The 12,854-nt window shown below is 40.7% G+C and overlaps 1 protein-coding gene across 1 annotated transcript in view; it reads left to right on the top strand.

Annotated features, from left to right (window-relative positions):
* The window catches only part of LOC128021430 (talin-1), a 67,000-nt gene that overhangs the window by 38,876 nt on the left and 15,270 nt on the right, over positions 1-12,854 (top strand). Inside the window, exons 25-40 of the mRNA XM_052608583.1 lie at positions 1,719-1,821; positions 1,953-2,161; positions 2,404-2,523; positions 3,661-3,858; positions 4,063-4,202; positions 5,469-5,562; positions 6,165-6,254; positions 6,345-6,467; positions 7,093-7,236; positions 8,906-9,067; positions 9,147-9,287; positions 9,383-9,564; positions 10,390-10,522; positions 10,642-10,743; positions 10,820-10,990; positions 11,109-11,357. Coding sequence (XP_052464543.1) covers positions 1,719-1,821; positions 1,953-2,161; positions 2,404-2,523; positions 3,661-3,858; positions 4,063-4,202; positions 5,469-5,562; positions 6,165-6,254; positions 6,345-6,467; positions 7,093-7,236; positions 8,906-9,067; positions 9,147-9,287; positions 9,383-9,564; positions 10,390-10,522; positions 10,642-10,743; positions 10,820-10,990; positions 11,109-11,357 — 2,361 coding nt within the window. The remainder of the gene's footprint in view (positions 1-1,718; positions 1,822-1,952; positions 2,162-2,403; positions 2,524-3,660; positions 3,859-4,062; positions 4,203-5,468; positions 5,563-6,164; positions 6,255-6,344; positions 6,468-7,092; positions 7,237-8,905; positions 9,068-9,146; positions 9,288-9,382; positions 9,565-10,389; positions 10,523-10,641; positions 10,744-10,819; positions 10,991-11,108; positions 11,358-12,854) is intronic.

Genomic DNA, 12,854 nt, shown 5'->3' with positions numbered 1-12,854 from the left:
ATATAAAGCATTCAAGTAAGAAAAACAAATAATGAAATGTAAAAATCCCTTTCAAGGAAGTCTGTTCATTAAAATTGGCTAAAAAAAAAAAAATCTTTTTTTTTTTTGGCCTGTATCTTAAAATTAGGCTATATGCATTCACACTCACTTTACCAGCACAGGTCACATATATGTAGTGATAGCACATTCGAAAATAGTATGGTTATCTTTAATCCATTAAAACCTGTTAACCTGAAACGCACTGAACTCTCTTTGTTTGCACGTGTCAATGTTTACGAATAGATTAAATGAAACGGGACAAAATTCATCAATACGAACTATATATCATTATAAAGGTCTAAGCCGAGCATTGATGACAGATCACTGTTTGTCTATGGAAAGCATGTATTTGCTATATTTGTATAAGAAGTACAAAATTATTTAAAAAATCAAAACATGAGTAATCCAAACGCAGTACATACCAGATCCGTCGTAATAATGAGTCATAAACACATCCACAGCGCGAAATCCTGGTATAGATGGAAAGGTAAGGGTCCACTGAGCGACATACTGTGCACTTTTAGTCCAACGAAGCAATAGCGCTCTAATATGGACGGTAATTCCTTTGTGTAATGTTGTCTCATTTCTTTGGGGACAGGATTGTTTGTATCTGTTATAGAATAAACTACGCTCAAAATACTACGTCACTTTAGTAAAGAAATTAAGAAATTCTTTAAAGAAATACAACTTTTCATACATTTCACAGAATGTATCAACACTACATCCAATGTCATCTGAACAAATGGAAGAGAAGAGAGAGAAAAAAGTTGACAATGACTGTTAAAAGATAAAGCTAGCAATCTCAGGATGTACTGTAATTGGCATTCATAGTTTTTTTTTTTCTTATTTAAATGTATTACTCAAATTATGAATTAATAATAATATTAATTATTATTATTAAATTGTATTTTTCTAGTACTCAAATCAATTATATAATGTCTAAGATTCTGTTTATTGTCTTATAATCAAAAAATAAAGTTGCAGTGCAATGTTTAATGACTAACGTACAGTTGGTAAATATTTACATGGGGGTGGGCTAGACATAATATCAGAAAAATGGTTGCAGGAATCTCATTTGTCATGTTTCATCGTTGCTCCAGGACTGATTTCATGTATTTTTATATGAAACCAAAAAAATATTAGTGTGGTACAGTTTTTCTCAAGGCACTTCAGTGTCTATAACTTTTTATCTTTTTGAGCATTATCAAATCTGGATGATGGATAGTAAAGCCCAAAGGGTCTGCTTTCCAAAGAAACCAAACTGTGTGTGAAGTCAGGGGCTATTACAATTTTAAGTTACAGTAGGTCATTTTCAGCTGTGAGTCCCAAAAATGGGGGTGCAGGTTAACTAGAAACATCTTATAAATTCATTGGTCGAAAAGAGTTGCAATCCATTCTTAAAAAAGCTTGTCAGGCTTTATATAGATATAGTATTATTGAAACAATATCGCCTTGCAGTCAAACGGGTTAAGAACCATGGATATATTGTGCACTGTGGTTTTACACCCAATGTAATGTTAGTGAATACGGCTTTATTTTTTCAATTCTAAAAAGGTACATTGTGAATGAAAAGCAAGAAGTGTTCCTTCAGCTTGTGTTATTGATACATAGAGGCCTGTTTGAACATGCTTTATGAAATATGAAAATATGATTCCTTGTGTGTGTGTGTGTGTGTGTAGCTGGAGAAGTGTTCTCAGGATCTGGGCTCCAGCACTAAAGCCGTGAGCTCTGCTATCGCTCAGCTCCTCAGTGAAGCCACCCAAGGCAACGAGAACTACACAGGTAACCCATCAATCTCACATGCTTCAGAAGTTATGATCAAGCCCGTGTCCAATGGCATGTTATGCAGCGCCCACTGTCTCCCTGAATGCCTCCTAATGTCAGTTTGTGGATGGTTTCTGTGTGTTCTGCAGGTATGGCTGCTCGTGACGTGGCTCAGGCTCTGCGTTCGCTGGCTTCAGCTGCTCGTGGAGTGGCCGCCAACACCGAGGACCCTCAAGCGCGTAACGCCATGCTGGACTGCGCCGCCGATGCCATGGACAAATCTGCCAGCCTGATCGAGGAGACCAAGAGGGCCATAGCCAAACCAGGAGACCCTGACACCCAGCAGAGACTGGCCCAGGTTAAACCCAACCTCAGCTTGAACACATATGAGAATAGCTCAATAGAGTGGGGTTAAATTCAGTAAAGAAACCTCCCTTTTAATTGCTGATGGGAGATTGGTCTGCTGTAGGGTGAAGTGCCCATTATTCTGAAAAGAAAATTGTCTGTTGTGTTTCTATGATTAGCATAACTGGAGAAGCATCTAAAATGCTCTGCTGATGACTGGTGTGTGTGTGTGTGTGTGTGTGTGTGTGTGTGCAGGTAGCTAAGGCTGTGTCTCAGGCTCTGAACCGCTCTGTAAACTGTCTGCCGGGGCAGAGAGACGTGGATAATGCCATCAGAACCGTAGGAGAAGCCAGCAAGAAACTGCTGTCTAATAAAGTGAGTCCCCCCAAGCCATAAAGACACTCACAAAGTATTTTCCAGAATGCTATTTGCAATATCGTTGTCATCTGGATGGTCATGTGACTTACATCTAAAGTGCCTTATATAATGTAAGTAATGTCAGCTCATCAAACACACTTGGTTACACAAAAACTGTCCAGCTCTACAAGCCTGCTCGCATCAAGACACGTTTCTTGCCAATTGATGTGATAAACAGGTATGTACGATAAATGTGTCTGTTCAGACCAGAAAAACATTTACAGTTGCCAATCAGTGAGACTCAGGCTTATAGGGACACGCCAGTAGTCAATTGGTAGTACTCATAAACAGACTTTGTTTTGCAAAAAAAAAAAAAGTAAGAAGCAGAAGACGAATCTAGAACCATGTTTGATAAAGACAATAACAAATACAAAAAATATAAAAAGCTGTTTAAAATCCCATAAATACTGCTCGACTTCCTTTGATGGTGTCAGAAACACAACGCTGTACAGCTCTGCCGCTGCATTTCTGCTGTTTCATAAGTGCCACCTAGTGTCAGACAGTGGATTTGCATTTTTATTCCAAATATTGGTGAACAGGCTTTAACTTTTCTAAGTAGACCGCTTCAGTATCATAGTCTCCTCATCATCATACTCAAACCTAACTAAAGCTAGAGAGGGCTTTTAGGCTGAATTGAAATGTTTGTGAAATATAAGAAGGAAAACATAAGTCATGCAGCAGAACGTGAGTTTGGTGTCAGCGAGGAACTGACGTGAACAGGAAATGAATGTGAACCTACTACACGAGGTCATTTCAGCTCTCCAAATTGGAAACGTCAGCATTTCTTCTTCTTTTCTTTTCTTTTTTTGCCACTTTCCAGTAGAAGTACCAACTGCTTTGATAAAAATCATGTTGAAATAATGTGCATTCCAAAATTAAAAGCTATAATCAAACCCATTGGCAGTCAACCAAACATCCATCAGTCTATCCATTCGACTGCATGGCCTTAAAACCTCCAAACTTTAAACTATCTAGCCAGGTTTGTCTCTTTGTAATCTGGTTTCTCTCTTAGTGTTTACTTTGTCCCTGTTAGACATTACACTGAGCCGTGTTACAGTCACTGTTCCTGTTATAAACAGTGTCTCTGATCTTCAGTTCCCAGTGAGCGGGAAGAGTTTCCAGGAGGCTCAGGTGAATCTGAACGAGGCCGCAGTGGGACTGAACCAGTCAGCCAATGAACTGGTGCAGGCGTCACGCGGGACCACCCAGGACCTGGCCAAAGCCTCCGGGAAGTTCGGACAAGACTTCAATCACTTCCTGCAGGCTGGAGTGGACATGGCTGGACAATCCCAGGTATTGTGGCAAGACTATAGCACTTACACTCATAACCCTGCTCCTGAATTATTCTAGCTATAGAATCATTTGATGTATGATATTATAGGTTACTGATACAAGTGTTATGCATGAAGTGGAAATATAAACGAAGTCACTAAGAAAACAAAACCCTGTGGAAGTCACCTGACACTTGATTGATATCTGAATGCTGTCTTCCTGTAGTCTAAAGAGGACCAGACTCAAGTGGTCACCAACCTGAAGACCATCTCCATGTCCTCCAGCAAACTCCTGCTGTCCGCTAAAGCTCTGTCCACGGACCCCAACTCACCCAACCTCAAAAACCAGCTGGCCGCTGCCGCTCGGTGAGACTCGGCCGTCTTCTGCTGTCCAGCTCATGCTTTGTCATCAAAAATCCCTATAGATTCAGAAATATACAACTGAATCTATAGGGATTTTTGATGACACTAAGTGAAGAATAGGGATTGGAAGTTTTGGATGACTTCAGTAATATTCCATTTAAAACGAGGGTGGATTTCAAACAGTTTTTGCATCCTTGAACAGTATTTTGTACAAACATGAGCAACCCGTTCATGACGGGAATCTGATCTGGCATGTGATTGGTGCAACTGATGCTGGTAGGTCACATGACAATGACATCAGGAAGAATGTGGTTTGTATGGATTATATTCATACTACATAGAATTTACTTTTTTTTTAAACAAAATATAAGTACTTCTATTAAGTAGAAGAGCCTACTCATAGAGTATGTGTTATTAGACACAGCCATGGCATGGTCATCGGTGTTAAGGTGCAATAGTGCCACCTGCTATGATGGATTTTCAACCAGTTATGATTTTTTTTACAGTATTGCCATATTTGCAGTATTCACATTATATCAGTATTTCATTTTTGAAATGTCATGTTTATTATTGCAACACCCTTCGCTTTTAGCATTTACGTATTCTGGTATTGGGAAACGTGGGCTGTTTTATGGCACGATCACATTAGCAAAACTGCAGCAAAATTTGTCAAAAGAAGTCTCTGTTGTCTGTAGTGCAGGGATGTGTGAAGTGCACAGACCTCTACAGATTTAACACCAGAATTTCACAGGCCATATAGTTATCCTAGCTACTATTTGAAACCATCTTGGTGTCAGGAGTGCATCTAAAGTGCAGCTGGCTGTGACTCTTTCTGTAGAGGATGGAGTCAGATGTGTCTGTGTGATGGCACGAAGCCTAACAGTGCTTGTGATAGTAACTGTAGAAACTGTGCACTCAAGCAAACACACACTGCTCCTCTATTGACATACATTACATAAGTGGCATGCTCGCTTTTCTACACATTTGGGTCGGAATGAGCACAATTATGTAATAGGCATCTATACAGCAAACCTGCTCTCTGATGTGTTTGTGAGGCAAAGAGGAAGACGGGATGAAACAACAGCAGCTAATGGCTTTACAGCGCTCGCAATCCAAAATCTCCCATCAGTCCCTCACAGAGCATCAGAGAGAGAGAGAGAGAGAGAGTCGGTGTGTGGTAGCACTCGTGGGTGGATAGCTCCTCACACGGTTCCTTCTCTTCCCTGCAAACTCTAATGTGTGTGTCTCTCTCTCTCTGTGTGTGGATAGCGCGGTGACAGACAGCATTAATCAGCTGATCAGCATGTGTACCCAGCAGGCTCCGGGACAGAAGGAGTGTGACAACGCTCTCCGTGAGCTCGAGGTGCTTCTACTCTCTCTTTCTCTTCTCATCTTGTCTGTGTTTATCAGTTTGTGTGAGCGTTCGATTCTCAGACTCGGCACTGATCTCAGTCTGTGTTTCATGAGCAGAGATCACACCGGTTGTAGAATGATGTAATGAAATACTTATATAAAGATATCGTTTTTGGATATGCTGCATGACTTGAAATGCTGTTTGATATCGAGCGGCAGTAGTTTTTGCATGATATTGGAAATGTCAACAAAGCAACAGAACACATTTTCAAATCAGCAGTTTTCACTTTTAGAACGAAGAAAATTTATTTGCGAAACAAATCTTTGTTAACATTATCAATGTCCTTGCTGAATAAAGGATTATTTTAATCATTGGAATCTTACAGACTGCAAACGTTTGAAAGGTTTTGTTTGTTTTTTTATATTTTTTGATTTACTTTTTAAGAAATGTAATCCGAACGTTGAAGACCGTTGTTCTAGTGTGTTCTATTTATTTGTTCAAATCTTAAAATGGACTTGGAAGGAGCATTTGCTCTCTAGAATTGAATAACTTGCGAGCAGTGTAGGTGTGCTGCGTGTGTGGTGTGTGTAACTGTGTGTGTGTGTCCGCAGACGGTCGGAGGAATGCTGGAGAACCCCACTGAAGCGGTCAGTGAGATGGGCTACTTCGACTGCATTGACAGTGTGATGGAGAACTCAAAGGTGCCACACAGATCCGCTTCACTATGAAACGCTACGTCAGCCAGTCAGTGTTGAGCTAAAGCTGTGTGTTTATGTTGATATTGTGTGCAGGTTCTGGGCGAGGCCATGGCTGGCATTTCCCAGAATGCCAAGAACAGTAACTTACCAGAATTTGGAGACGCTGTCAGTTCAGCATCGAAGGCGCTGTGTGGTCTCACTGAGGCAGCCTCTCAGGTAAAAACAGTGTGTGTGATTGGTGTTTTGTGGGTGTGTGTGAAACTCCTCTCTGCTAAATTAGTCGACCTAAAGAGGCGATGCGTGATAAAATGTACCAGGGCTATGATGCATCAAACATCTGGAGTTACAGGAGCGCATTAAATGAACAAACGCATTGCCTTGCTGCTCTCTGCTTTGCAGTCTTCTGCACTTTCACACACACCGTCATGCTTTTATTATTCGCAGGCACAAAAACACACTTGTGCAAAAAGAGTTCATAATGGGTTTGATGTGCAGTGAGTCATATTTAACTGCTTCCTGTGTGTCGTCCTAAAAGCAGCTTCACAAAAACACTCACGGCTGCCGTTTGATTCAGAAGTGCTTGATTTCATTTTTATTTGCTTGAGTCCTGTTTGTTTTTCAACTAGGCTGCACTATATTGATAAAAAGCATAACTGTTGATTGCTTCAATAGAATTTTCATCAAAATACTTCTTTTTTTGTGGGGTATACCATATTGTTTATGGAAGTTTTGTTGATGTGTTCTGTTCCTTTTATTGTGGGGACACATTTATTTCTGTAGCACTTCTCACAGTGCAGATTGTTTCGAAGCAGCTTCACAGTAATATCCATGTGTCTCTCAGGGGGCGTATCTGGTGGGTGTGTCTGACCCGAACAGTCACGCTGGGCAGAAGGGGCTTGTGGACCCCTCACAGTTCGCCAGAGCCAAGCAGTCGATCCAGATGGCCTGTCAGAACCTGGTGGACCCGTCCTGCACCCAGTCCCAGGTAACAGCGGGACTCTGCTCCTTCCTAGACACAAACTGTCAGTCTGGAATAGACAAACACATACCTAAGCTCTGGTTTACTTTAGAAATGGTTTAGAAAAATAGCCATTGATAGCGTGTCATTATTAGTAGATAACTATCTACTAATCGAGTTTTTCAATAGCTGATGCAACTTTTCTACACAAAATTTAAATAAAGATGTGACCCTGGTCCGCAAAACCAGTCATAAGTGTCAATTTTTTAAAGTGTACATTTACATTTAAGCTTTTAGCAGACGCTTTTATCCAAAGCAACTTACAGTGCATTCAGGCTATAAAATTTTTTGACCAGTATTTGACGTGTGTGCCCTGGGAATTGAACCCACAACCTTTTGCACTTGTAACACAATGCTCAACCACTGAACCACAGGAAACTGAGATTTATACATCGTCTGAAAGCTGAATATATAAGCTTTCCATTGATGTATGGCTTGATAGGACAATATTTAACTAATATTTGAAAATCTGGAATCTGAGGGTGCAAAAAACCTAAATACTGAGGAAATCGCTTTTAAATTGTTCAAATGAATTCTTAGCAATGCATATTACTAATCAAAAGTTAAGTTTTGATATATATATCTTCATTTAACATCTTTACTTAATATCCTAATGCTTTTGGCATAAAAGAAAAATGGATAATTTTGGCCCATACAATGTATTTTTTTGCTATTGTTACACATTTACCCCAGAGACTTAAGGGCAGCTCCAGTGTCACATATATTATTTATTGATTTGGAGATTTGGGAACACAAGGAACAACTTAAAGGGGTGCTAGCATTTACAGTTGTTTGGTAAAACAAATCTACACAATAGATTGTGAGAGTGGACAAGGTTCAAGCTGTTTACACTTTGTAGAAATCTTCTTGGTTTGAAAGTGACTTTTGGTCCAATAGACAATGGTCCTTTTTTGGCTGAAATTTGAAAAAAATAATAATGTGATAACGTGACGCACCTTAAATAGTGCTTCAGACTGCACCTAAAACAGTCACACTTACGACAAAGAATATTAATGTTGTGGCGACTATATGAATTACATGCTATGATTTAAATATTTGCATGTAATGCCTTTTTATGCTGATAGTTTTGCGACCACATCTTTTGATCTTCATGCTGATGTAATAAACTGAGACGATGCTCATCAAAGTTTTAGAGGAAAAAACGTCCTTATTTGTAATGCAATATCGCAATATGCTTTGTGATCTGTTAACTTTTAATAAACAAAGTATCAGCTATTAAATTCTGACAAAGTCATAACAATAAATGCTGTTTTGACACAGCACTTGAACAAATCAGATCTTTCTCTTAACTACTATAGTACGAAATAAACATGAATGGACATCAAAGGGTGTTGCATAAGATACAGCACTGATTGCTGAAATGTGTGAGCGCTCAGTGTTTCAAACTGTGGAAAACGTGTAAAGCTTGTAAACAATGACACGTAACAATACATTAACCTCGGTTAAAGCAGGCAGTGTAATCGATCCTGCCAGTGAACTGGTCGACTTTCATTAATTATTGTATTTCATATCTGGATATTTCCTTTGAACTCACAACTCAAAATTGAAAGTGAATTCTTAAAGGAACATTTTGGCCCAGTTTTTAAGTCCTCACACATAACCGTCTTTTTTCAAGGTCCTCTCTGCTGCCACAATTGTTGCCAAACATACTTCTGCCTTGTGCAACGCCTGCCGCCTCGCCTCCTCCAAAACATCCAACCCAGTTGCTAAGAGACAGTTCGTCCAGAGCGCCAAAGAGGTGGCCAACAGCACCGCCAACCTTGTCAAGTCCATCAAAGTGAGTTTAGACTGTCTCTGGTCAGCAGTGTTGGTGTCATTATGGTGGATGTGACTCTGTGTTTGTGCTGTGACCTCAGGCTCTTGACGGGGCCTTTAACCAGGAGAACAGACAGAAGTGTAAGGAAGCCACCGCGCCGCTCATCGAGGCTGTGGATAACCTGACTGCCTTCGCTTCGAACCCCGAGTTCGCTAGCGTACCTGCACAGATCAGCCCAGAGGTACTGACTTTATACACATTTAATAGAATAGTGTAAGATTGTCAGGAGCGTACAGGTCTACAGGAAATAGAAAACCCTGTCGTGTGTGATTGCAGGGTCTGGCAGCGATGGAGCCCATCGTAGCGGCCGCTAAGACCATGCTGGAGAGCTCTACAGGCATGATCCAGACGGCCCGCTCACTGGCCGTCAACCCCAAAGACCCGCCCAAATGGTCTGTGCTGGCTGGACACTCCAGGACCGTGTCCGACTCCATCAAGAAACTCATCACCAACATGAGGTGTGCACAGAGTCTGTGTCTCTTATTCAACAGCCAACTGTGGAACCGTTAGCAGCTGGTAAAATAGCACCAAAATGAACAATAAATGGGATGGGAACATCATTTCTTCACTTTCTTCCATACAGTTTATTCCCAGTTTCAATAAAATTAATTTAGTTTTTCAGGCTACTTATATAACTAATGTAAAGTTTAGATTTTCTAATATGTAAAAACTCATTAATAAACCGTTCTCAGCAAGAATATGACATGCCATTTCTCCAGTATTAGTACTCATTATTAAAATATAGTCAATTTAAAATGACAGTAATCTCGTATGATTGTGTAAATACATGCATGTCATGTGGGATGCAGCTTCTGTTCCTCCTTGGCAATGAAAGATAGCTGTTGTTGATGTTGATGAAAGGTTGACAACATTACTACAGTATTCTGATTATTTAATTGATCACATTTAAATGTTTGACTTAAAAAAACAACACGTATACATTTAATAAGGTAGAGAAAAACCCTATTGTCAAGGCACCTTTATTTCTATCGCACTTTATACACTACAGATGCTATATCTATATCTCACTGAGATATAGAAGAATCAGTTATGGAAACTCAACTATGGAGGCAGTTCAGATTCTGCTGTAAAGCAGCTCTAAAAGACAGTAGTGTTATTATTTTGACAATAGTTTAGATCAATTAGAAACTGTAAGTTCAGTTCAGCTATAAGCAGTTCTACTGAGTCAGCAGTGTTGTTATTCAGCTCAAGTCAGTTCAGTATCAGTGTTGCGAGATGTGACTGTATCATAATTTCATATGCTGTCATGTAAATGTTTTCAGAGAGAAGGCTCCGGGTCAGAGGGAGTGTGATGACGCCATCGAGGCTCTTAATAACTGCATCCGTGAGGTGGACCAGGCGTCTCTGGCAGCCATCAGCCAGCAGCTCACGCCTAGAGACGACATCTCCCATGAGGTGAAGCCTTACAGCGGTCATGATGGACCACTGCAGTATCTTTAAAGCTGAGGCGCAGGTTTCATGTGATCGTTATCATTGTTCTGAATCTAATATTGTAATATTGTGTTGTGTTGCAGGCTCTTCACGAGCAGATGGCGGCGTCTGTGCAAGAGATCAGTAACCTGATTGAACCGGTGGCCGTCGCGGCCCACTCCGACGCCTCTCAGCTCGGTCACAAGGTCTCAATCATTCCTAAACCTGTTTCAGCGGGTCTCAGGGTTTATTGGGCGCTAAATGTGTGCCGTCTTCTCACAGGTGTCTCAGATGGTCAGTTACTTTGAGCCGCTCATCATGGCTGCCATCGGTACAGCGTCTAAGATCCGGAACAGCCAGCAGCAGATGAGCGTGCTGGATCAAACCAAGACTCTGGCTGAGTCTGCTCTACAGATGCTCTACACGGCCAAAGAGGCTGGAGGAAACCACAAGGTGAGACACCAGCAGCTGGATCCTGGGAGTATGGATTACACCAGTCCGAGATCTGCTGTGGTGCTCAGTCTCACAGTACTGTGTGTGTGTGTGTGTGTGTGTGTGTGTGTGTTTCCAGGCGGCTCACACGCAGGAGGCTCTGGAGGAGTCGGTTCAGATGATGAAGGAGGCGGTGAATGATCTGGGTGCGACTCTGTCAGAGGCGGCCAGCGCTGCAGGAGCGGTGGGAGGCATGGTCAACTCCATCTCTCAAGCCATCAATAATATGGAAGATGGGCCTGGAGTCGAACCTGAAGGATCGTTTGTGGATTATCAGACCACCATGGTGAAGACGGCCAAAGCTATCGCTGTCACCGTTCAGGAGATGGTAAACACTAGGGCTGGAACAGTTTGAGTGTCTGCTGAAATAGAAACTCGGGGGGGGAAATGGAAAAAGCCACTGAGGCTGGTGGGCAAAATGCAATATGCACAAACATGCACTGAAACTGAATTAAGGTTTCGTACAGAATTCAGACATGCGCTTGACTTGTAACAAAAGATATGCATTTTAGTTAAAGGTACAGGTTGTAGGACCTGCCACTAGAGGGAGCACTATCAAAACAAGAACAATCGTGTGGTTTGATGACGCTAAGGAGGAGCGTGGAATGATGGGATCTGTTGTCTTCTACCCAACCGCTGACGGCCATCAATCAGACGGAAACATAAATCATGGATTTAACGCAAGTTCAACGGTTTGCGGGAGTAGATTACATACAAAGTCAATGCAAAGACGTGATCAGACTATGGATCAGACGCCTCCTCGCGTGTCTAAAGACACGATGCCCTGCGTTTGGCGTGTATACCCCTTAATACTAATCTTGTTGATCGTTATAATAGCATACGTTTTCTGTAAAGATACAAATCAAAACAACTCACCTGTCGAGTAAAACAAGCGAGATCGGCATCTCTTTCTAATTGAAGTTTGTCGCGAAGCTACTTCCGCATTTGTCCACAACACTGTTATCATGTGGTTTCTACGTCAGTAAAGGTGGTTAAAAAAAGGGAACTAACATCATTGGATTCATATCCATGCTACATACTCCGATACAGTAGGTGGCGGTATGCATCTGATAAGCCATGCGTTGCAGTCTGCCATAAAACTAAGAAGAAGAACTAACGTCATCGACAGGCGACTGCACTGCCCCGTGCATTGTTTACAATGGGAATTTTGTCATGATTTACAAGTAGTTGAAAACATTAGACATATTGTTAGTAATCAGCTGGACAAAATATATAACACTAGCCTAGTGGTTTTTGGATATTTTACTGCAAATATCTTACAAATTTAACCTTTAACCTGACAAGCATTCCTGACTAATCACCTTAAGAACATCTGATAAACTAAATATATTGAAACAATCAAACATTATACAGTGTTTAACAATCGAGTAATCAAATATGAATATACATGAAAATCTATCAATCAGACTTTAATGATATTCATGAAAAGCTGGTTAATTAAAGCTGGTAATGTTCTCATGAATGAATAATTTTGTTTGGCTCATCTATTGGCTGAAAGACAGAGATTGGACACTCTTAAAAGATTAGCAGACAATGACTAGTCATGCCTTCATTGTGCATGCACTTGCATTTGCATGCATCATCTGCACCAGAGAGCACTATTGCATTTTTATTCTGATGGTATTATATAAATAAATTAATTAGATTATTTTCCTCAGTCATTTTCACTCTCAACTGCTTGCTTTAAGCCCAGTATGTATTTAAAATATACAGTATTTTTCATTCATTCATTTATTTTATAGATATTTTTTAATGTTATGGTTCAAAATAATTTCCTGGAGGGAGAATTCTGCATTATTTATAT

This window comes from Carassius gibelio, chromosome A10 (assembly GCF_023724105.1).
Source record: "Carassius gibelio isolate Cgi1373 ecotype wild population from Czech Republic chromosome A10, carGib1.2-hapl.c, whole genome shotgun sequence".
Lineage (NCBI taxonomy): Eukaryota > Metazoa > Chordata > Actinopteri > Cypriniformes > Cyprinidae > Carassius > Carassius gibelio.
Note: the sequence above shows the minus strand (reverse complement) of the source record. Positions and strands in the feature narration are given on the sequence as shown.